Here is a 24219-nt window from a genome sequence, read left to right as displayed (position 1 = left end):
CACACACACACACAGCTGAGGGAACCAGTGCATTGCCAATGTGTTCTTTCTTTTCTTTTTTCTTGTTCTTCTGCTTCCTCTCTTGTCTCTCCTCCCTCCCTCCCTCCCTCCCTCCCTTCCTCCCTCCCTCCCTTTCTTTCTTTTTGGGTGCTGGCTCTTGAACCCAGCTTTGTGAATGGCATGTGCTCTAGCACTGAACTACATCTCAACCTTATTTTCATCTCTTTTCCTGGGACGCAGGCGAGACACTTTGACCAAAGAGTCTTTCCAATAAAATGGGGTTTGGAAACCCCCGAGATGTATTCTGACTTCTTAGGATGGCAGACAAAGCCCCATGTGACCTGGCTCCCATCCATACCTACAACTGTCCCTCGGCCTTCCATGCTTACTTGGCCCTCTAGTCAAACTGAAGCCATCACAGCTGCTGTGTTCTTCCGTGCATCTCCTTGTCTGTAAACTTGCAAACGCTCCTCAGGCTACGGGACCTCTCCGACCTCCACTGTTCTTGCCTGCCTGGTAAACTCTTACTCATCCCTCAACACCCAGGCCAGATGCCCTGCTCCTTTGAGGCCTTTTCTGACTTTCTCTGGCCTCTACATTCTGTGCCTCCCCAGGCAGTTATTTCTACCCCCTGCCGCCTTAGGTTGTCAGCCTTTGCCCTTGTGTCTCACAACCATCTGCAGCTGCTTGCTCCCCTGGGGTAGGGGTGTGCTGTTTCTTCCTGTCTTCTGGCCCCACCTCTGTACTGGGCATCCAAGAGGCATGCAGAAACTGAATGTCCACTCCACACTGTCTTTGGTTCCATTACCTCCTAGATGGAGAAGTCCATGGAGAACTGGGTCCGTGGCGGACCCCCAAGGGGCTTTGCTTTTCTCAGAGTCCCCTTTTCTCCAATCTGGCCCCTTGGCAGTATTTGAGTGACCACACCACTGCTCGTAAACATTCAATGGCTCTCTATTCCTTCCCTGATAAGGCCCTGTCTCTTCATCACAGTACAGTCGGCTTGACAAAATGGTTCCCCAGAGTAACTTTTAGCTTCCGCCCAAGCTCCAAAGTGGACAGAGTTAAGCCAAAGCACATTGCAGGCAAACACTGTGTTTGCCCACTCTGCACAGGTGAGCAAGCGCACTCCTTCTGGTGCCTCTGAGATGGCTTAGGTAACCCTCCTACGGCCTCCAGCTCCCCTCTGCTTCCTCCTGGCTCCTCACTCCTGGTCTGCCCTCGCTTAGTTATACTGCCAGTCGCTCCTGTGTGACTCTACTCTGCCATCCTGCCTTACAATGCCCCTCATTCTAGATTCTAGATTCACAGCTCCACACTCTGGAGCACAGGGCCAGGCAGACCACAGTTACTTAGCTAGTATTTCATCAAATAAAGCCATCAGGCCTGTTCAACCTATGGCCTGTGGCCCACTTGTAGCAGCTGGTAGCCCAGAACAGCTCTGAATGCTGCCCAACAGAAAATCCATAAACTTACTGAAAATATTCTGAGAATTTTTTTTTTTTTGAGTTAGAGGACTCGATTGTGCAGCTCACGAGCGTGAATTCTGTAGACGACAAACACCTTCATGCTGTAATGTCAAAAGAGACCAAGTGGGCTCTTGGGGGTAGAATAACTGAAAAGGCCAGCATCCGTATAGAAGTACTTCCTGTACTCCAGTGTTTCGTTATACGGCCTGGGCAGGCCTTGAATTTGCCATATAGCCCAGACTGCCTGGATATACCTGCATCTTAGAGCATCTCACATCTACTGAAGGCGGAAATTCAAAAGCTTCATACAGCTGGTAAGGACACCAGCAGGCTGCATCTTTCACTGAACAGTGCGGTGTATCACATCACTACAACAGATCTTTGATTCTGGGGAAGCCCAGAGCCTGTACCTCATAGCCTGGTACACTGTGAAGAGTACAGGGTTGTACATGCTGAATCAAGGCCCCTGGGAAAGCACTTCTGGGCTGGGCCCATGTTCTTAAGCCTTAGAGCCACCGTGGAGCTCTCTGTTGTTCAAGTCCATGTCTACCCGGAGGTGAGCTAGGAGTGGCTGAACGGCTCCTCACCTCCTCACCGAGAGCTGGTGAGGATCCCAGTGGGAAGGAATTTCCTGCTGTGGTTTGCAGGATAGCTTTAGTCACCACATGGAGCCCACTCCTCATACATGTCAAAAATTTCCCTGAGACAGACAAAAAAAAAAAAAAGATGTTTGTACAGATGTAAACACAGATGTTAGATTTTTTAAAAAAAGGTTTCTTTATTTTATGTATATGAGTACAGTGTCTTCATGCACACCAGAAGAGGGCATCAGATCCAATTACAGATGGTTGTGAGCCACCATGTGGGTGCTGGGATTTGAACTCAGATCCTCCATAAGAGCAGCTGGTGCTCTTAACCGCTGAGCCATCTCTTCAGTCTGAGACGTTAGATTTTTAAAAGGGTGAGGAAGTCAGTCATTAAGAAGAAATTACTCTTCTAAAATGGGGGCAGGAGGTTTCCAGCTACAGGACTCCCTGGACATAGGCAGGGCTCTGAGGAGCATGTGACTCCTGGTTCTGAAGAAGGCTATATGAATTCCACAGTGACATCTAAAGTATTTATTGTTGTTGTTGTTGTGTGCATACGTACACCTGAGTCAGAGTCGTGAGTCAGAGAACAACTTTCTGTCTGTTTTTTATGCAGCCCTGGCTGTCCTGGAACTGACTCTGTAGACCAGGCTGGCCTTGAACTCATAGAGATCCGCCTGCCTCTGCATCGGGAATGCTGAGACTAAAAAACGTGCGCCACCTCTGCATCCAGGCTTTGTTCGTTTGTTCTTGAGGATAATGTTCTGGTCTCCTCCCTCCATCATGGTTGCAGCGAGTTGGACTCGGGTCAGCAGGCTTGCATGGCCAGCACTCTTAGTTGTTGAACCATCTCACTGACCACAGTGGTGTTTCTGAGCTGGGAACAACCAGCTGGGGTGCTATCTGCGTCGTCGCCTGCCTGTGGTGCCCCCACTGCCTGGCTGTCCTGGCGGCCCTCTGGGACACACAGCCCCTTTAGAAGGACATTAGCAGGTGCCATTTGTCGGCTGTCGGTGCTGTTCAACGTGCAGGCTGCTCTGGCTGGGTTTCCAATTGCTTTCGGGTCTTCTGTATAGGCCATGACTGTTGTCACAGACTTTAGGGAACATGGCCTTAAGCAGACACCCCGTCAATCATCATCAAGGAGAAACCACTCGTCAGCAGGGAAGACCAGTGGGGAGCGCTGATTCTTGGAATGAGTAAAATTTACTGATAGCACTTTTTTCCCCCCTAATGTCTCTCTTTTCTGGAGAGTTCCTTATAGTACTCGGACAGAAGCCAACTGCATATGTAGTTTGGTTTTTTTGTTCTTCCTCCCTCAGAGTCGAAGAAAAAAGTCTGTTTCAGGCTGGTGGCGTTTTTGATTCCCTGATGGAATCTCAGGCCTGGTATGGTGACTCTACAGGCTCTGGGACTATGCTGCTGAGGACCCAGGGTCAGCCACTGCTGTTGGGACATGCCTCCCCCCACCCCACTCCCCACCCTCGTCTATTTCCCCACATGTAGGACTGCTCCATTCTAAGAGCAGAAAAGCATGGAATACTTCTTGTTTTCCTGTTACATTTGTTTCGGGATCCTCTGATACCCAAATGGTATTCTGGTCAGGTCGAACCAAGTCAAGACACACCTCAAAGGTACAAAAGCTTGCTTCTTCCCGCAGCCTGGCACCCAGACCCGCTTCCATGTTGCAATTATGGAACTCTCACGGTTGTAGCCCCGGCTCTCTTCCTACTTAGGAGGACCATCTGCAGTAAAAGGTATCATATGCCCCCAGTAGGCAGTGCCCGCGGGAGCAGTTGGGTTCTGCTGTACTGGGGGCCCCTGTGTAGCAGAAAGCAGCAAGCAGAGATGGTCATGTGCAGAGATCCCTGGGTCTGGGTGAGGAAATAGCCTTCCCTTCCTGACAGCTTTTCTCAAAGCCCTTGCTTGGCAAGTGCTTTCCGTACCGTGCCCCTAAGTGCAGTCAAGAAGTTTCTCAGCCTTCCAGCCGCTCGCACCACAGTGGATCGGCTTCTCTCATTTTACACGGAAGAAGCTGAGGAGAGGAGAAATTGAGGTTTCCAGAGGATGAAACCCACCAGACAGAGGCTGGAAGTGACCCTTTGCTTTCCAGCTCCAGAGTTTAACTGTGCCTGTCCTGGTAAGTAGAGCTTAGGGTCCTGGCGCTGAGAGGTCCTCTAGGAGTGTGGATAAACTCTCAGCGTCCCCTTGTTGGGAACAAATGTGCAACGACAGGAGCTTCAGAGACTGTTGGTACTGAAATGGACCCGACACACTGAGCTTCCCATCAGACAGGCCGCCATTTCTTCTCAGAGTCACTGTTTCCTGTTTCCTCAATAGCTGGTAGAGCGATAGAAAAGGCCAGCTGTTATCCTGGAGACTTACTGTCTTTGTATGTCATCTAGGCAGGCCTTGAACTTGCCAACCTGTCCAGGCTGCCCTCAAATTCATAACCCTGTCCCATCGGCCTCCTGGATGTTGGGCCTACAGGTGTGCATCACCACATTCCAGCCATCACAGTGTCTCTTCCAGGAGGCCATTCTGGGAACTCTTGCTCTAGGGATTCCTGCTCGGACCCTGAGAGCTGGCAGTACCCTATGTTGAACCATCAGAATCTACCAGTGCACCTCCATCTTACGTCTCTGGTGGACACGTATACTATGGTCATATGCTGGGCCACACAACCATGGAGGCGTTGTCTAGGTTCAAAATAAACATACACTTAGCTTTAATTGTAATGTAGCCATTGCATGTGATCTCAGTCTTGAAGTGTGACTCAGTGGAGAAGTCTGTTTGAAGTCTGAGAGCCAGCCTTGAGAGAGAGGTCTCCCCGCTACTCTGTGGGAAGCCCCAGGCCCACCAGCACTGGGGGTCTTTATTGCCTGGTCCACGTGGCCCTTCTAGGATCCAGTGAATAATGGAGTCCAGGGTACTTAAGTCCCCTGTCTCTACCGACCTTAGAGTCTGTGTGACAGTTTCATTAAGTCCATACGTTATTCATTACTTCAGACTTCCTCTCTGATAGTGGGCGCCCTGAACTTTAAACCAGAACACTCAGTGGCCTTGGGCGGCAGCAATCCTATGAGGAACCTAGGTAAAGCAGGAAGCCTACTGCTACTTGTAATGCTGCAGGCTGGGTTTGACCTTAGCCTCCTGCCTGAAGCCTGTAGATGTGTCACCTGCTCCAGGGCTTGGCCTTGGCCTTTTTGGCCACAAGGTTAAGAACTGGCTGTCAGTCAGTGGGGGCATTGCTGTCCAGGCTCAGAGTGGGCTGTGTGGAGCCATACTTCAGACGGGGAAGAGCATGGTTCAGGGTTTAACAGCCATAAGAGGGCCTGGAGAGATTCTAGTCCAATCTGCACTTAGGTCTATTCATAGCTTGGGCAGTTTTCTATTGTAAATCATGCAAATCTGCTGCAAAATGGAGTATTTGCCACAAACAGGCTTTGAAGGGGTGTTGGTGATGGTGAAGTGCTGTTTGTGTCGTCTGAGATCCCGGAGTCCTTGAAAGCATTGTGATTATGTATGAGACATTTTCATAGAGGCTCTGCATCCGAGCATCTCCGTGCCCTCTCCGAGAATCTTGGTCTCGCACATGCTCACAAGCGTCCTCCAAGGCTAACTGGGGAGATGAAGAGGCCCAGGAGAGGCTCAGCATCCCTTCTGCTGCCCTCAACTTGGGCGGCCTCGTCCGTGCGGCGGCAGCCAGCAGCAGCTTGGCACATGTCCCTTCCTTGCCTCAGGACCCACTTCCCACTTCAGAAGCAGAATGGAGAAGGCCGGTTTAATTGATTTGATTGCCACTTACAAAGCCTTGCTCCTCTGAGAGGCCTATTTAAAGTTTCTGAACTAGAGAGAGATAAGGAAATAGAAAGCAATAGTGTAAAAAGCAAATGGATGATTATCAAATTGCTCTGGGAGCCTTCGGTGTGAGAAAGATATAAAAGAAAGATTGAAAGGTATTAGTCTCCAAGTCTCACTGAGGTCACAAGGCTAGAGTCTTTCACAAAAGACTTCGGAAACAAAACTTTAGAAAATACATGGACACACACACACACACAAACAGCAGTCATATCCAATAACTGCGACTTCTTATCTTCGATTACACTAAGACCGTTAGCCTATTTTAAATTCCCGTGGCACTGCAAAGAGTCTTATGTATTTGTAAGTTTTTTTTTAAATGCATGAGCTTTAAACTCGCTTTCTTACTTTAAATAGATGTATATTAACTCTCCGTTTAGTCTACAGGACCTCCTAGCCTAGTATAACAGCTCAACAAAATAAGAGTGGATACAAACTCTGTAATTTACTCGCAGGCATAAATGGGTATATAAATGTAAAAATGTGCACAATATTTTATGCCATGCTTGGCTTCATTGTGACCTAATATTTATAATATGTAAATAATGGCTTCCTTTAAGAGCAAAGAACTTTTAATATACAGATTCATCTAAAAGTCATTTTTTTCTTTGATATAAACAGAAATAAAAAGGAAGAAAGTAAGCTTACGCGATAAATGACAATGACAAAGGTTACCACGGAAGGGATTTAAAATGACAGAAGTCAACATAAAAATTTCAATATCATAATTCTACTTTAATATGAAGATACTGTTATCAAAGGGAAAGACTCCAGAAATTCTTTGATAAAAATCATCTCACACTATCTTTGAAGCCGTTTCATTTATTTTACTACCCTTGGTGTTCCTTATCGGAAGGCCAAGGGTAAGAAGTTTCCTAGTTATGATTAGGAAAGAGCCTGATAGATCAGAAGACCCAATTGAAGTTGGACATAATAAATATTAAAGTATTACATGACATTAATCCCGCCATTCCATTACTCTCCCCATCTCTGTGTGCAGACTAATTATTCTGTAGCCAGTGTTCAGGAAAAAAAAAATAGAAACATACTTACTGTGGGCTGGAGTAATCTCTTTATGGCATCAACAAGGCTGGCTCTGTACTGGTCCAGAAACAGGCTGACATTGAGAAGAGAATAGAATCCAGATTAAACTGGGCCTCTAAGCCTAATGATACCGATGTTGATAAGTACACGGCTAATTACACATTTACACAACACCAGAGAAAGACTGTTCCTGTCTGCTCGCTCAAGGTCTTGCTGGGGCTATGTTTAAAAAGGAGATACTGGGATCAGAGTTATCCAATGATAACATGGCGTCCAGTTATCAAAGTCAGAGTCCATACCTCACTGTGCTGTGTTAATGTCACAGGGAAATTTTCCAAGATTTTTTTTTTTAATGAGTGTCACCTGGTAGAGATAGAACACTTGGTACTTCCTTTAGTTAGGGCCCAGTGTCCAGTAGACCAGAGGTGCCCACCAGGACCACTGTGAGGCTGCCCTCTGAGAGCAAACCACCAGCCCCATGCACCAAACCACTGGGACAATATTGGGGATGAAGGAGGTGGACTTTAGTGATTTCCAATAGCTTGAACATAAGACACAAGGCAAGCCCCAGGAGCCAACAACCTCCAAAGCTCAGCTCTGGCCATGCGAGTGGGGGCTGCGGTAATTCAAGGGTTTCCTTCCCTTCGCCCTCTCTGCTGGGATTTCTCGTCCTCCTCCCCCTCCTCCTCCCCCTTCACAGGCCTTTGCTTTTGTTTCCTGTTGTCTGTTTGGTTGAGTTACTCTGACTTATCTTCAGCACAAACCGGTCTTCTCAAACCGGTTTAGAACACAGTTTCTTCCTCTAAACAGATGTGCCCGAGACTCAAGTGTGGGTCACCCAGCAGATGGTGGCATGTTAACTTCCACAGTTCTATGGCTGAACGTGTCCCCTCTATAGTCTTGGGCTGTAGACTCGACCTCTGAGGTGACTGGATTGGTGCTATTTTGTTCTGCCATAGAAGATACAGGGTCCCCTCCTGCTAGAAGACTCGACATTCAAGGCACTAGCTTAGAAGAAAAGATGAAGTACTTATCTCACCCCATGGTTCTCAACTTGTGGGTCAAGACCCCTTGTGTGTGTGTGTTGGCGGGGGGGGGGGGGGGGGGAGTTAAATGACTATTTCATGGGAGTCGCCTAACACTGTGAGGAAACACAGGTATTTACGTTATAATTTGTAATAGTGGTAAAATTACAGTTATAAAGAAGCAACACAAATAACTTTATGGTTGAGGATCACTCTAACATGAGGGACTGTATTAAAGGTTTGCAACATTAGGAAGGGTGAGGACCACTGTCCTAGACTCTCAGACTGTGAACTATATTGTTGGTCTTTAGAAATTGTTCAGTCTGTACTCCTTTGTAACAGCATAGACTTCAGTGAGCGATCTGAGCATTTATGAAACCCAAACAAAGGTTTCCCAGGGGGTTGTGGTATGGAGGAGTGGAAGTGTCTACTGCTAGAGGAACACGGAGCTGAGTTCTCTGCCTGACATCCTGTGGTCCTCACAGAGCTGAGTTCTCTGCCCGACGTCCTGTGGTCCTCACAGCATCTTGACGAGGGCTCTGGGCACAGCTAGAGTACTCTGCCAAGACAAAGCAATGCTTCTGGACTGGGTCAACACTACCAACTGGGAGGGGCTGCTTCTTTCTGAGCTCCATATCAGGATCCATCATTCGGTGAGGATGAGCGCTCAAGGTCAGAATAGATAGCTGATCTCTCGAACACACAGGCTGTGGGTGCTGAGGCTCTTGTCCGCTCTCAGATAGCAGGAAGCAGGAGTGTGTGATTCAGGTTTAATGAAGTTCTGGCTCAGACCTTTCTATGTGACCATGGGTAATGTGCTGTATTTAAGCCCACGGTTAATTTTTTTTTTTAATCAATAAAGGTCCACCTATGTGGCTGTGGTGGCTATCAAATTAATACATGTTAATTCACAGTTGTTGTAGATGTCTGTCATATGAGGGACAATATTCTGTATTGGGACTAAGCTTAAGATAGACCAAGTTCAACTCACAAACCTTCATTCAGAGTTCATTTATGCCTCGTGGCTCAGAGCGTATCTAGATGATGCTGTCTCTACTGCCCGAGGCGGCTCATTGAGGCCCTTGAGCTGGAGCAAGCTTACATCCAGTGTCTGCCTCAGTGACCCTCTACAGCTTGCTCAGAGGCCTTGCTCAGGGCTCCTGGTCTGCATCAACATTTGGGTAGGACGTTTGCCTACACAGGTGCTCTTCCACTTTGACGAGTCCCCTCTTGGGAAGGGGGAGCAAGAGCTGGGCGTGGTGGTACATCACTATCATGAATCTGAGACTGGTCTGGTTTGCCCTTTCTGAAGGGAGGAGGACGTGATGGAGGAGAGAGAGGAAGAGGGAGAGAGACCAGTTGATTCTGAAGTAATCAAGGTCGAGGACTAGACCCAGGGTCTCACACATGCTAACCGAGCCCTTTACCACTAAGCCGTATCTTACCTCCTCACGGGGAAAGGTGCTTTGAGCAACGGAAACATTGGCCAGTGGCTCTTCTTATGATGAGCAGTATACTGACTAGGTGGAACTTCCTTTCCACCCAGCAACCAGGACAACCTGGGAAAGCATTATCTTTTACAAAGCTGCATCCTTCTATCCTCGGACAAAGAATATGTCTAATTTAAATGCTACAAAAATGTTCCACCACGTCACGTTCAGCAGTGAATCCTAATCCTTAGAGACTGATAAGCAGCACACCAGATTGGGACTATGTCTTTTTCTAGACACTCCACCTCATTCTTTAGAGAGGTGAGATAATCTCTGCAGTTTGCTATTGTTGGCAGGCTGACTGTGTGGGTTACGTAGGCCTCCAAGAGACCTACATAAGACCTCTGGCTGGCTGGATACGCAGCAGCTCAGCAAAGGACTGTTCTTGATTTATTTCTGCTCTCCCTAAGAGCTGGTGAGACTGAGGGGAAAGGGACGAACAGCACACGCGCTGCCGCCAGCTGAGCCCCCGGCGTGCCCTTACAAAGCGCTCTCCCCACTGTGCGTTCAAAATGGTGACAAAGAGGTTAACATCAGAGCAAACTGCAAAGTGCAGCTTTAACACCCGGAACGCACGCGTTCCGAACACAGTCATTTCAAAGGTAATGGCATCTACCCCATCGTTCCAAATCAAATTTCCCAAAAGTAATTCTTGTAGTCCTCTGAAAGATCTTTATTCCAAGCAAGCTCACTTTTCTACTTAGCTTCGATGCAGAATTCATAACGCTTTGTGGGGTACGTCATATGAGCAATTTCAATGTGCTTTAGTGGGAGTGATATGTAATCTCCTGAAAATTCACCCCTTAAATAAGTCCTAATGGCTCGGAGAACAGCAGTAGCTTAAGTGGATCTATTTAAAAAGGCTGAGTGGGTCAGTGATGGGGATGGAGGTACCTTCTAACTCACCCTTCAGTTACAGATCAAAATACCCTGACAGTCCAGTTTGGCCGTTAAATCAATCTCTCTCTCTCTCTCTCTCTCTCTCTCTCTCTCTCTCTCTCTCACGCACACACCTCTAGGCCATTGCCTGTGGTAGCAACAATTGCTTTGTTCCATTGATCTGAATCAGATATTCTGACAAAGGAGAGGTGAATCCGTCTCCTCATCTCCTTAAGAATCTCAGCTGTACGCAGAGCCTGGAGCTCCTACAGTCCCTCTCCTCCAGAAATTCATTCAGACAGAGCGTCAGGATGCGACCCTTTTTGTCGGTCTGCACAGAGAGGGAGACTCCTATGCAGTCTTCCCGGTGAGATGCAATGCATTAGATTTTACTTTCTTTTTTCTTTCTTTCGGTTATTTATTTATTTTTTGGTTTTTTGTTGTTTGTTTTGTTTTGTTTGTTTGTTTTTCGAGACAGGGTTTCTCTGTATAGCCCTGGCTGTCCTGGAACTCACTCTGTAGACCAGGCTGGCCTCGAACTCAGAAATCCGCCTGCCTCTGCCTTCCGAGTACTTTCATGGAGAGACAGCCTCTCTTGGCATTCAGGAACCTATTTTGAAGGATGTTCTAACCTCACTTGGCTCTGCCCCTTTAGTTGTGAAATTCTGGGTTCTTCAGGGATTACCACAGAGACTCAGACTTCCCGGGTGAATGCATTGGAGCTGAGCCCTTTCCAGGGGCAGGGCTGCTGAGCTGTGCACAGGCTGCCCGTCACCGCAGTAGCTGGAAGACCAGGAACTTTTAGAGAACATGGCATTTGCCTTTTGAGGGAGGGGGGAAAAATAAACCTTTCTCACAAAAACAACTTAAAAGCCAGAACATTTCTTCATCATTTGGAAACAAAAACAACGGGGGAAAGGGAGCAGCCTGTAGTATGTGACCGGTATAAACAGGCCTAGAGCACAGTCAAGGGGGCCTGCCAAGGCAGGTAGGATGACAGGCCGGACCAGGACCTGTTCCCACTCCTCTCCCAAGCCTGCAGCTTCAGATACACAGACCCACTAACAGCCCTGTGCATCCAGTCAGGCAGCAGGTAGCTTTGCGGGCGTGCTTTCTGAGCCTGTGACAATTCAAACTCACAAAGCCACTTCCATATTTGCAGAACTACAACAAACTGGAGAGCCATCAAATGGGTAAAGATAAATGAACACAGTCCTTGGGTTGAAAGAAAAAAAAAAATCTTACGTCCAGACTCTTAGAAGCAGAGCCTGGAAAGGCGGGCTAAGAATTAGCAAGTGCTTGCTCTTCCTGAAACAGCAAGGGCGGGCTGGACTACATTCCCGCAGAACAGAATGCTTTTATTAACCTTAACAGCGAATAAGTCAATGGAGGAACTTAATAGGCAGGCTTCCCCTACCCCTGTTGTTGAATATTCTAATATTTTGATGTTTGTCAATAGCTCCCCCCTTTTTTTGTAGGTGTGGCTGTACCTCCACGTTTCGCTCGGCTTATTTCAAAGTTGACATTTTACAAGTTATTCAGGAACTGTTGAACCATGAAACTATTTTTCATTGTCAAAAATGCTGAATGGTGAAATAATGACTAGCTTTCACAGTTTGCCTCTTTATTTTATAATGTAGCTGAGTGACTAAATTTGGATCGGGACGAAGGGACTGTCTCCTCTGGGAAATGAGTTATTCCCCCCCACCCCCACTGCCCACAGGTTTATGAGCATTTGAATGTAAATATAGGAATACGTGAATGATTTAAGAACATAAACATATCACCGCTTGCCATAATCACGTGCATTTTCCTTGAAGCACAGTGTGGGTTTGGAACAGGCTTGTGAATGGAGCTTGTTTTCATGTAAATGAGATCCAGAAGTGCCACTGGTTAGCCATTCAGCAAATCAGACAATGCCACCCTCGCTGGAAATGCTTCAGTAAGAATTTAATCCATGTACCTAATATTCACACTTCAGCTCATGCCTCCTCTTCCTGTGGCCCACTCCAGATCCCATTCACGGACGGTGATAAAGGGTGGCGTGAGACTTAACGTGATCTATTTAAGTGTGGCGCTGCTTTCTGCCATGGAATACTTTGGGTTTCAGCTTGGGGGCAGCGTCCACAGAGAGCTTTTTTCTACCCCTTTGCGACATCCTAAATAATTCAGCACACCCCACTTGCCCCACAGAGCCAGCATCCATGTAATAACTCCTGTGGGACAGCACCAAACCGAGTGGGTGTAAGGGACGCGTGGAACCCCGCACTTCACTGCCGGATGACGGCGCGGAGATTGCACATCACTGTACTTTCCAGGTGTCTAAGCAGCTTGCCCATCTCCCTGCACATGAAGAGAGACCATTTCCAAAGCATTTCTTTTGGAAATACTATCACCGGCACCGTAAGAGTAGCTTTAATGTTTTACATTTACAAATGGGAAATTACAGACGGGCTGACATTCTGGCACTTATAACACCAGGGGGAAAAAAACTTAACCATCGATTCATGCATAGAAAAAGCCATTTATAAAATGAAGCCTCGGGCGTTTACTTCATTTGAATCCATAAATAATTCTTCCATGGCTACCAGATGTGTGTGTGTGTGTAAGACTGTATTGTGTTATATATCTGTAATGAGAGCCTTCGACCAAATATGTACCTTGTTTATCAATTCTATAAGACCCTGTTGTTGGGGAGGTGGGAGGGGAAGGTATTTTTTTAAACACATTGTGCAGCTATTTTTAACCTAACTGAGAACATTAATCAGGAGGAGCTTAACTCCTGTTTCCTCCGCTGGTTCCTCTGGTACAAACGGGATGACACGGGGTGGGTGTCCACGGCACCAACATGACAAAGCCAGGCTGTGCTGATATTCGTGTGCAGGAGGATTTAACTGTAAATCTCCCGGCCAGACCCACCTCTCCCTCATCATCAGAGCCCACTGAGTGACCTGCATCTGAACCTTCACGAAGACTCTGCCCTGGTCCCTCTTCCCGCTGCTCTCTGAGCTGACTCTCTTGCTTAATCTGATCTAATCCTGTCTGAAGTCTCTTCTTCATCTGTGCAATGAGACCTGGAGGACCCTTTCTCATACTGGGAGAGGAAAGGCATTTACTGAGTTACTTGGTAGAGCATGTGGACTGAGCTCTGTTTTGCTTAGATGGGGGAGTGACAACACACTTGGAGGCATGTTATCAACGATCAGCCAGAAATCTAGGCTTCCCCCATATTTGGAAAAGGGTGTGTGGGGGGGAAGGGGGGGTCAGCATCAGTGCAAGGAAACCAATGTGGCCCTGGAAAACTGGGAACTCTCAGCTAAATTAGAACAAAAATATTTACTGTTCACTGCAAAGCGCATGCATGCACGTACACCCACACACACACACACACACACACACACACACACACACACCAAACAGAAAATAACAGTAGTCATAATGGGAGAAGAAGGAGTGGATTAGGAAAAAAAAAAAAAAAAACCAAAGGTAATCTCAGTGACTTTGGTGGGAAAGTTGTACACTGGAAATTGCCTTTAAACAATGAGAAGGTTACATCCTGGAAAATGTGTGCGCTTTCCTCCAGCTGAAGTCTGCTCTGGGTCCTGGATCTTGGGCTTCGGTTCATCCATGTAACATACGGTCAGCATGTGTACTTGTTTTCAGATCTAAAGTAATCATCATCATGGAGGAACTACACCTAAGATCTTCCTCTCAACAAGCAGAATGCCTGCCTGTTCATGGCCCACGGTTTCCATACACTGAACTAATTACTCAGACTGAATGAAGAAATACATCACAGTAGTGGAAACAATTACAAAGGTCCACGCATATTTATCCTGTAACGTGGGACCCAACTTCCATTTACAAATATGTAACATAGATTGGGCTAAGGCGTAAGACAAAATGTGTAGGGTAAATTTGTTTTCTTAAAAATCAGATACCTGACAGAGGTGGGCATAAGAATAAAATGTGATGGTGTGGGTTTTTTTTTGTGTGTGTGTGTGTTCAGTATGACTAAATATCAGCTTCCAGGGCACTGAAACCATTAGCTGTCAAATACATTTTAAGAAAGGCTACTTCCCCCAAGATATTCCACAGCTATGTTTATCTGCAAGAGCGTACATATGTGTGCACACACGTATATTCCCTCATATCGATAGTCAGATCTCTCCCAAGAAGTAAGCTAATTGAGCTGTTTGTGTTGATAAACTCCTTTTTCTCCAGACCGTTCCTCTCTGAGCCGTAATTATTTGCAATTTGCCTAAGTCCTCCATTTACTGATACGTCAAGCATGAAACAGAGGCAATTCCAGGGGATGGAAATGCTCCTGAAAGGCAATCTTTGGGAAATAATGTGGTAGAAGTTACTGTGTGATAGGAGACTACCTCCTAACTGTCACATGGAGATGAATATTAATTTGGTGAGGTGAAGGTGGTTTTTGTGCTTCATTTGTTGACTTGGCTTAGCCATCAGCAAAGCACTGCGGCCCAATTACTCCAGAGAAGCTATTTTTTCCCCCTAACAGGAGTTTTGTGATTTTTATGTACTTACCAGTCAGCACACATAACAATGTCAAAATGTCCTTCCAGTTGAGAGACGTCTGTCTCATTATCCCATCGTAAAACGCTTGAGGAGAAAAAAGATTTTAAAAATTATACTTAGGGTATTTTTTTTTAAACTTTTGATTTTGAGCTATTAACATTATTTTCTTGTGGCACTTGGAATTATTTAAAAGGTATATACAAATTATTTCAAAAGATATAATAAAAAAATCCTAGGATGTAGCTGTCTTCTATATTTTATTTTGTCTTTAAATACAGAAGAGGAAGAATTCTCTACTGAAATAGGAGAGTTGGGTTTTTGCTAGGTTTTAGAGGTTTTTGTAGACAAAGTATATACCCTTATCTCAGGGGATAGAATGATCCCTGCCCCTTCCCACAATGGTGGAAAAGTGACATCAAAACGTTCTCCATCTGACTGGAATAAGAGTTTATAAAGAAATAGGAATTTATAAAAAAAATAAATAAGTCATGTGAGATTTACCGTGTCCCTATCTTGCCTGCTACTGTCAGTCACATTTCTTACTGATGCAATGACGGATGTGGCTTGAAGGGACCCACCCTTCTGCATGTGGAAGTCCTCAGGCCTTTACTACTCTCTAGAACTCCTCTCTACAAAAGTCTCCAAGAGGAGGCTCACTCAGATAGGAAACCTCGAGTCAGTAGCAATAGCTGACAGCATGCGCTGGAGAACTCCAGCAATGCATGCGAAGCCAGCCGTGCTCTGTGCTCCCTTCAGATCAGGGCTGTGATGTTAATAATAAATAAATAATTATAATAAAGCATTTCTAAGGGTGTTTCTCCCATACACCAAAACTGTGATGTGTTATTTTTTTTTTTAAGATTTATTTACTTACTATGTATACAGTATTCTGCCTGCATGTATGCCTGCAGGCCAGAAGAGGACAAAAGATCTCATTGCAGATGGCTGTGAGCCACCATGTGGGTGCTGGGAATTGAACTCAGGACCTCTGGAAGAGCAGCCTGTGCCCTTAACCTCTGAGTCATCTCTCCAGCCCCCCTGTGCTACAATTCTATAACTGGTTTCTACTTTGACTCTTTAGAGATGGACTGAGTGATCATACCTGACCTGCACAATTATATTGGCTTACTTGGGTGGAGTTCTCATTTCTTCTGTCTTTCCAGAGGCGAAGTCATGTTTGAGTGCAAAAAAACCCGATACTTAACCTGGTCAGTCCAAAAATTCCTTTCATACACGTCGTCGTCATCGTCGGATACACACAGTAATGACATTGTTAAGGTGGAGAAGATCAAATCCACCCATTCATCACCAAGCAGGCCAAGGGCCAGATGGTCACTCAGTCTTCTGGCTCACACTGACTGAGCACCTACTGTGTGCTGTGTGTCAGGCCCTGTGCCGAGCTCCATCCAGCCTTGCCACTACAGAGGCAAGCCATCCAGACAGGCCAGGGAAGGCTTAGGGGGGAAAAGGCTACCTCGTGTGATCCAGGGGCAAGCTTTACACACTACTCTTGTGTTCTTCTACTTCTAGGACCACTACCATACATGGACACACACGTGCACACACACACATGCACACATGCACATGCACACACTGCACACATGCACACACAAGCACACGAACGAACGATACACTTCAGCTATGGGAGAAGGACCAGATTATTTTCTTTAATGTTTGTGTCTGATTTGCTGTAGACCCATGATTTTTGCAAACATCAGTACAAATTCAAGGACAATTGAGGTTACAAAGGAGGAAAAAGCGAAAACTAGGCCACCAACTGGAGGAAGCAGGGGTGAGAACCCAGCTACCCAGAGGAAAAGACAGGAGGGTCACAAGGACAGGGCATGTCAGGGCAACTCAGCAAGACCCTCTCTCAGGTTTAAAGGAGTGAGGGGAGAACTTGAGATGTTACCTCCTTGGCAGAGTCTTCACCATACATAGAGCCCTGGGTTCACTCCTTAGTGTGCCAAAGAGCAAGGACAAGAACAACTCAAAGGGATTCAATGCCCACTGACTGCTACACTTGTTTTTAATTTCTAAATGTTTACTTTCAGCTTCTAAGCATAGCTTCTTTAGAGAGAGAGAGAGAGAGAGAGAGAGAGAGAGAGAGAGAGAGAGAGATTGATTTTATGTATGTGAGTACACTGTTGCTGTCTTCAGACACACCAGAAGAGGGCATCGGATCTGCATTACAGATGGTTGTGAGCCACCATGTGGTTGCTGGGAATCGAACTCAGAACCTCCGGAAGAGCAGTCAGTGCTCTGAACCGCTGAGCCATCTCTCCAGCCCTAAGCATGGCCTCTTGCACAGGCAATGTAGAACCTGGCTCTCGTCCTTACTCAGCTCTGAGCAAGCCCTGCTCCAGATACTGTCAATAACCCTCAGTCACTGCCCGACTGCCCTTCCTGTCTTTCCCAGCTTACTTGAGGGTGTTTTCCTGTCCTCGTCTCTGTCTACAGTCTCCTGGTCCTGTTAACATGACACTGCCATCCTTCTCGAACGTCTACTTTCTAGTCCAGCTCACACTCCAATTTAGTCCAACCCTTGGGCACATTCTCAACTCCCTTGCCTCCGCCTTCCTTAGAGTTGCCACACAGCTCAGTGACTAGTCCAGTCTGCCCTGGGTGCCTGAATGTGGCTACAACACACACTCCCTTGCCTGGCTCACACCTATTCTAAACTGTCACCCACTCTCACCTGAATTATTTCAGCCTTTTAATTTGTCTCCCTGCTTCCACCTACCTCCCTACATCTCTGCCCAAGGAAGCATCCAGATTGTTCAAACATATATTAGATCAGGCCAGGCATGGTAGCACACACTTTTAATCCCAGCATTCCAGAGGTGGAGGCAGGTGGATCTCTGTGAGTGCAAAATCAGTTTAATCTACATAGTTAGAACTACATATACCTTGTCTCAAAACACACACACATGCACATTTGTGCACACCACATACACACACACACACACACTCAGAAAACACCCCATATATTAGATCAGAAACTTTGTCTAGCTCCCTGAGATAGTAGACACCCAGGACCAGACCCCATGTCATCAGGCCTGCTGGTCTCACCTCCTGTACCCTCTCTCTTTTCTGCTGTACTCTAGTTACAATGTCTTTCCTATGGATGCTTTAAGGCACCAGCACACTTCTGCCCTAGAGTCTCCACGCTGGCTTCTGGCTCTGACCAAGAACTTCGCCTCCAGATATCCACGTGGCTCACATTCACACCTCCAACTCTTTGTTCAAGTGTCATATTTTTATAGGACAGCCTTCCTTAACCATCTTCTTTAAAATCATTGTCATATCTTTTGGCTACAGCGTTAGAAACCCTTTATCTTATTCCCTGGGTTTTCTCTAGCAGCAGTTAACCTTCACTGTGTGCTATGTAGCTAAATCACTGTTTTTGTTTATTCTCTTTCCCCTCTGTAGCATAGCCATCCTAAGAATGTTGTCTTAGTGTTCTATTGCTGTGAAAAGACACCATGCCCAAGGTAACTCTTATGAAAGAAAGTATTTAAGTGTGGGCTGGCTTACAGTTTCAGAAGATTAGTCCCTCAGCATCGTGGTGGGGAGCATGATAATCAAGAGCATGGTGGCAGGCATGGTGCTAGAGAAGTAGTGAAGGGCTACATCCTGACCCACAGAGAGATCAGGAGACACAGGGCTTGGCTTGGGCTTTTGCAACCTCCAACAAGCCCACACCTCCTATTCCTCCTAATCCTTTCAAAAGGTTCCATTTCCTTCTGATGGAAGCATTCACATACAGCAGGCAGACCATAAAACCTCAGAATTCACAATGCCGGCAGAGTCCTCAGAAGGATCTTTCTTACCTCAGAAGTGGGAAATAATAAACCCTAGCGGAAATGCTGATCTGCTGGTATGAAGCAAATTTTAAAAACAAGATCCCAAACTAAGGAATGGTTGCCATGTGACATAACAACATCCCAGAATGAAACTCAAAAAATCTTTACAGGAACACAAAAGCACTCAGATCCCCACAAGTTAAAATTCAAAATGCTCAGTATGTAATCAAAGATTGCTAGAGAGAGGAAAAAAAAAACCCACATTGGAATTCAACCTAAAATTGACAGAGCTATCAGACAATCAAGAAGGGCATTGATAACTGTATCGTATTAGCCTTAATGCATTTCAAATGTGGTATTGAAGCATTGTTGGTTTCTAAAATTTTTCTAAAATTGTAGAGATGAAAATAGAATATATGAGGAAAAAAACAAACTAAAGTCAATCAACAAGAGATGAGAAGTTTCAGAGGAAAAGATGAAAGAATCTGAAGACATAGCAATAAAAGCTACCCAGAAGGGAGCTGACAAGATGACCTGGTAGAAGAAGGCACTTACTGCCAAGCCTGACGATCTGAGTTTGATTCCAGAACCCACAAGGTAGAAGGAGAGAACTGACGCTCCCAAGTTGACTAGCCTCTGAGTAGGCAGGTGCACACTTAGATATACATTTTGAAAACAGATTTATTTATTTTATTTATATGACTATACTGTAGCTGTCTTCAGACACACCAGAAGAGGGCATCTGATCCCATTACAGATGGTTGTGAGCCACTATGTGGGTGCTGAGAATTGAACTAGGTAGGACCTCTGGAAGAGCAGTCAGTTCTCTTAACCACTGAAACATCTCTCCAGCCTCCAGATATACAAGCTATTCAAAATAAAATATACAAAGAAAAGTTTTTTTTTTTTAAATTCAATGCAAGCAAACTAGGGGGACAAATTTAAGTGATTTACTATTTGAATTATTATTTTTTTAATTCTAATTTTTTTTATTATTTTCTTTATTTACATTTCAAATGTTATCTCCATTCCTATTTTCCTCTCTGAAAATCCCCTAACCTCTCCCCCCTCCCCCCTCCCCCTGCTCCCCAACCTACCCACTCCTGCTTCTTGGCCCTGACATTCCCCTATACTGGGGCATAGAACCTTCATAAGACCAATTGCCTCTCCTCCCACTGATGACTGACTAGGTCATCCTCTGATACATATGCAGCTAGAGCCACAAGTCCCACCATGTGCTTTCTTTGATTGGTGGTTTAGTGCCAGGGGGCTCTGAAGGTACTGGTTAGTTCATATTATTGTTCCTCCTATGGGGCTGCAAACCCCTTCAGCTCCTCGGGTATTTTCTCTAGCTCCTTCATTGGAGACCCTGTGCTCCATCCAATGGATGATTGTGAGCATCCACTTCTGTATTTGCCAGGCACTGGCAGAGCCTCTCAGGAGACAGCTATATCAGGCTCCTGTCAGTAAAATCTTGTTGTCATCTGCAATAGTGACTGGGTTTGATGGTTGTTTATGGTATGGAACCCCAGGTGGGGCAGTCTCTGGATGGTCATTCCTTCAGTCTCTGCTCCGTACTTTGCCTCTGTAACTCCTTCCATGGATATTTTGTTCCCCCATCTAAGAAGAATCAAAGTATCTATGCTTTGGTCTTCCTTCTTCTTCAGTTTCATGTGTTTTGCAAATTGTATCTTGGGTATTCTGAGCTTCTGGGCTAATATCCACTTATCAATGAGTGCATGTCATGTGTGTTCTTTTGTGATTAGGTTACCTCACTCAAGATGATATCCTCCACATCCATCCATTTGTCTAAGAATTTCATAAATTCATTGTTTTTAATAGCTGCATAGTACTCCATTGTGTAAATGTACTACATTTTCTGTATCCATTCCTCTGTTGAGGGACATCTGGGTTCTTTCCAGTTTCTGGCTATTTTAAATAAGGCTGCTATGAACATAATGGAGCATGTGTCCTTATTACATGTTGAAGCATCTTCTGGGTATATGCCCAGGAGTGGTATTGCTAGATCTTCCAGTAGTACTTTTGTCCAATTTTCTGTGGAACTGTCAAACTGATTTCCAGAGTGGTTGTACCAACTGACACTCCACCAGCAATGAAGGACTGTTCATCTTTCTCCACATCCTCGCCAGCATCTGCTGTCACCTGTGTTTTTTATCTTAGCCATTCTGACTGGTGTAAGGTAGAATCTCAGGGTTGTTTTGATTTACATTTCCCTGATGATTAAGGATGTTGAATTTTTTTTTAGGTGCTTCTCAGCCATTCGGTATCCCTCAGTTGAAAATTCTTTGTTTAGCTCTGTACCTCATTTTTTAATAGGGTTACTTGGTTCCCTGGAGTCTCACTTCTGGAGTTCTTTGTATATATTAGATATTAGCCCCCTATAAGATTTAGAATGGCTAAAGATTTTTTCCCAATCTGTTGTCTTTTTGTCTCATTGACAGTGTCCTTTGCCTTACAGAAGCTTTGCAATTTTATGAGGTCCCATTTGCTGATTCTTGATCTTACAGCACAAGCCATTGGTGTTCTGTTCAGAAATTTTTCCCCTGTGCCCATAACTTCGAGGCTCTTCCCCACTTTCTCCTCTAAAAGTTTCAGTGTCTCTGGTTTTATGTGGAGTTCCTTGATCCACTTGAACTTGAGCTTTGTACAAGGAGATAAGAATGGATCAATTTGCATGCCTCTACATGCTGACTGCCAGTTGAGCCAGCACCATTTCTTGAAAATGATGTCTTTTCCACGGGATGGTTTTAGCTCCTTTGTCAAAGATCAAGTGACCATAGGTGGGTGGGTTCATTTCTGTGTCTTCAATTCTATTCCACTGATCTGTCTGTCACTGTATCAGTACCATGTAGTTTTTATCACAATTGCTCTGGAGTACAGCTTGAAGTCAGGGATGGTGATTCCATCAGAGGTTCTTTTATTGTTGAGAATAGTTTTTGCTATCCTAGGTTTTTTTTTGTTTTTCTAGATGAATTTGCAAATTGCCCTTTCTAACTCTGTGAAGAATTGAGTTGGAATTTTGATGGGGATTGCATTGAATCTGTAGATTGCTTTTGGCAAGATAGCCATTTTTACTATATTAATCCTGCCAATCCATGAGCATGGGAGATCTTTCCATCTTCTGAGATCTTCTTTAATTTCTTTCTTCAGAGACTTGAAGTTCTTATCATGCAGATCTTTCACTTCCTTAGTTAGAGTCACACCAAGGTATTTAATATTATTTGTGACTGTTGTGAAGGGTGTTGTTTCCCTAATTTCTTTCTCATCCTGTTTATCCTTTGTGTAGAGAAAGGCCACTGATTTGTTTGAGTTAATTTTATATCCAGCTACTTCACCGAAGCTGTTTATCAGGTTTAGGAGTTCTCTGGTGGAATTTTTGGGGTTACTTATATATACTATCATATCATCTGCAAAAAGTGATACTTTGACTTCTCCCTTTCCAATTTTTATCTCTTTTATCTCCTTTTGTTGTCGAATTGCTCTGGCTAGGACTGCAAGTACTATATTGAATAGGTAGGGAGAAAGTGAGCAGCCTTGTCTAGTCCCTGATTTTAGAGGGATTGCTTCAAGTTTCTCTCCATTTAGTTTGATGTTGGCTACTGGTTTGCTGTAGATTGCTTTTATCATGTTTAGGTATTGGTCTTGAATTCCTGATCTTTCAAAGACTTTTTATCATGAATGGGTGTTAGATTTTGTCAAATGCTTTCTCAGCATCTAATGAGATGATCATGTGGTTTTTGTCTTTGTTTATATAGTGGATTACGTTGATGGATTTCCATATATTGAACCATTCCTGCATCCCAGGGATGAAGCCTATTTGATCATGATGGATGATTGCTTTAATGTGTTCTTGGATTTGGTTTGCAAGAATTTTATTGAGTATTTTTGCACCAACATTCATGAGGGAAATTGGTCTGAATTTCTCTTTCTTTGTTGGGTCTTTGTGTGGTTTAGGTATCAGAGTAATTGTGGCTTCATAGAACAAATTGGGTAGAATACCTTCTGTTTCTATTTTGTGGAATAGTATGAGGAGAATTAAATTTAGGTCTTCTTTGAAGGTCTGATAGAACTCTGCACTAAACCTATCTGGTCCTGGGCTTTTTTCAGTTGGGAGATTATTAATGACTGTTTCTACTTCTTTAGGGGAGATGGGACTGTTTAGATAATCTGATCCTAATTTAACTTTGGTACCTGGCATCTGTCTAGAAAATTGTCCATTTCATCCAGGTTTTCCAGACTTCTTGAGTATAGGCTTTTATAGTAGGATCTGATAATTTTTTTTTTTTTTTTTGGATTTCTGCAGATTCTGTTATGTCTCCCTTTTCATTTCTGATTTTGTTAATTAGGATACTGTCCCTGTGCCCTCTACTTAGTCTGGTAAAGGGTTTATCTATCTTGTTGATTTTCTCAAAGGACCAGCTCCTGGCTTGGTTGATTCTTTGTATAGTTCTTTTTGTTTTCACTTGGTTGATTTCAGCCCCGAGTTTGATTATTTCCTGCTTCCTACTTCTCTTGGGTAAATTTGCTTCCTTTTGTTCTAGAGCTTTTAGGTGTGCTGTCAAGCTGCTAGTGCATACTCTCTCCAGTTGTGTTTTTTTTTTTTTTTTGGCCGGGGGAGAGGGGGGAGACACTCAGAGCTATGAGTTTTCCTCTTAGGACTGCTTTCATTGTGTCCCATAAGTTTGGGTATGTTGTGTCTTCATTTTCATTAAACTCTAAAAAGACTTTAGTTTCTTTATTTCTTTCTTGACCAAGTTATCATTGATTACAGTGTTCTTCAGTTTCCACGTGTATGTGGGCTTTCTATTATTTATGTTGTTATTGAAAATCAGCCTTAGTCTGTGGGGATCTGATAGGATGCATGGGATTATTCCAATAATTTTGTATCCATTGAGGCCTGTTTTGTGAATGATTATATGGTCAGTTTTGGAGAAGGTATCCTGAGGTGATGAGAAGAAGGTATATCTTTTTGTTTTAGGATAAAATGTTCTATAGATATCTGTTAAATCCATTTGTTCCATAACTTCTGTTACTTTCACTGTGTCCCTGTTTAGTTTCTGTTTCCAGGATCTGTTTATTGATGAAAGTGGTGTGTTGAACTCTCCTCTTATTATTGTGTGAGGTGCAATGTGTGCTTTGAGCTTTACTAAAGTGTCTTTAATGAATGTGGCTGCCCTTGCATTTGGAGCATAGATGTTCAGAATTGAGAGTTCATTTTAGTAGATTTTACCTTTGATTAGTATGAAGTGTCCCTCCTTGTCTTTTTTGATAACTTTAGGTTGAAAGTCGATTTTACTCAATATTAGAATGGCTACTCCAGCTTGTTTCTTCAGACCATTTGCTTGGAAAATTGCTTTCCAGCCTTTCTCTGAGGTAGTGTCTGTCTTTGTCCCTGAGGTGGGTTTTCTATATGCAGCAAAATGTTGGGTCCTGTTTGTGTAGCCAGTCTGTTAGTCTATGTCTTTTTATTGGGGAATTGAGTCCATTGATATTAA

General features: G+C 44.6%; 1 protein-coding gene across 2 annotated transcripts in view; it reads right to left on the bottom strand.

Annotated features, from left to right (window-relative positions):
• Positions 1–24219, bottom strand: part of Camkmt (calmodulin-lysine N-methyltransferase) — a 365021-nt gene that overhangs the window by 12448 nt on the left and 328354 nt on the right. For both annotated transcript variants that reach the window (XM_029471134.1, XM_021185739.2), the window contains 2 exons: positions 14907–14981; positions 6971–7034 (listed from right to left, as the gene is read on the bottom strand). In XM_029471134.1, coding sequence (XP_029326994.1) covers positions 6971–7034; positions 14907–14981 — 139 coding nt within the window. The remainder of the gene's footprint in view (positions 1–6970; positions 7035–14906; positions 14982–24219) is intronic.

The sequence above is a fragment of the Mus caroli genome, chromosome 17 (assembly GCF_900094665.2).
Source record: "Mus caroli chromosome 17, CAROLI_EIJ_v1.1, whole genome shotgun sequence".
NCBI classification, from domain to species: domain Eukaryota; kingdom Metazoa; phylum Chordata; class Mammalia; order Rodentia; family Muridae; genus Mus; species Mus caroli.
The sequence above is the reverse complement of the archived record's forward strand: the minus strand, read 5'-3'. Positions and strand labels throughout refer to the sequence as shown.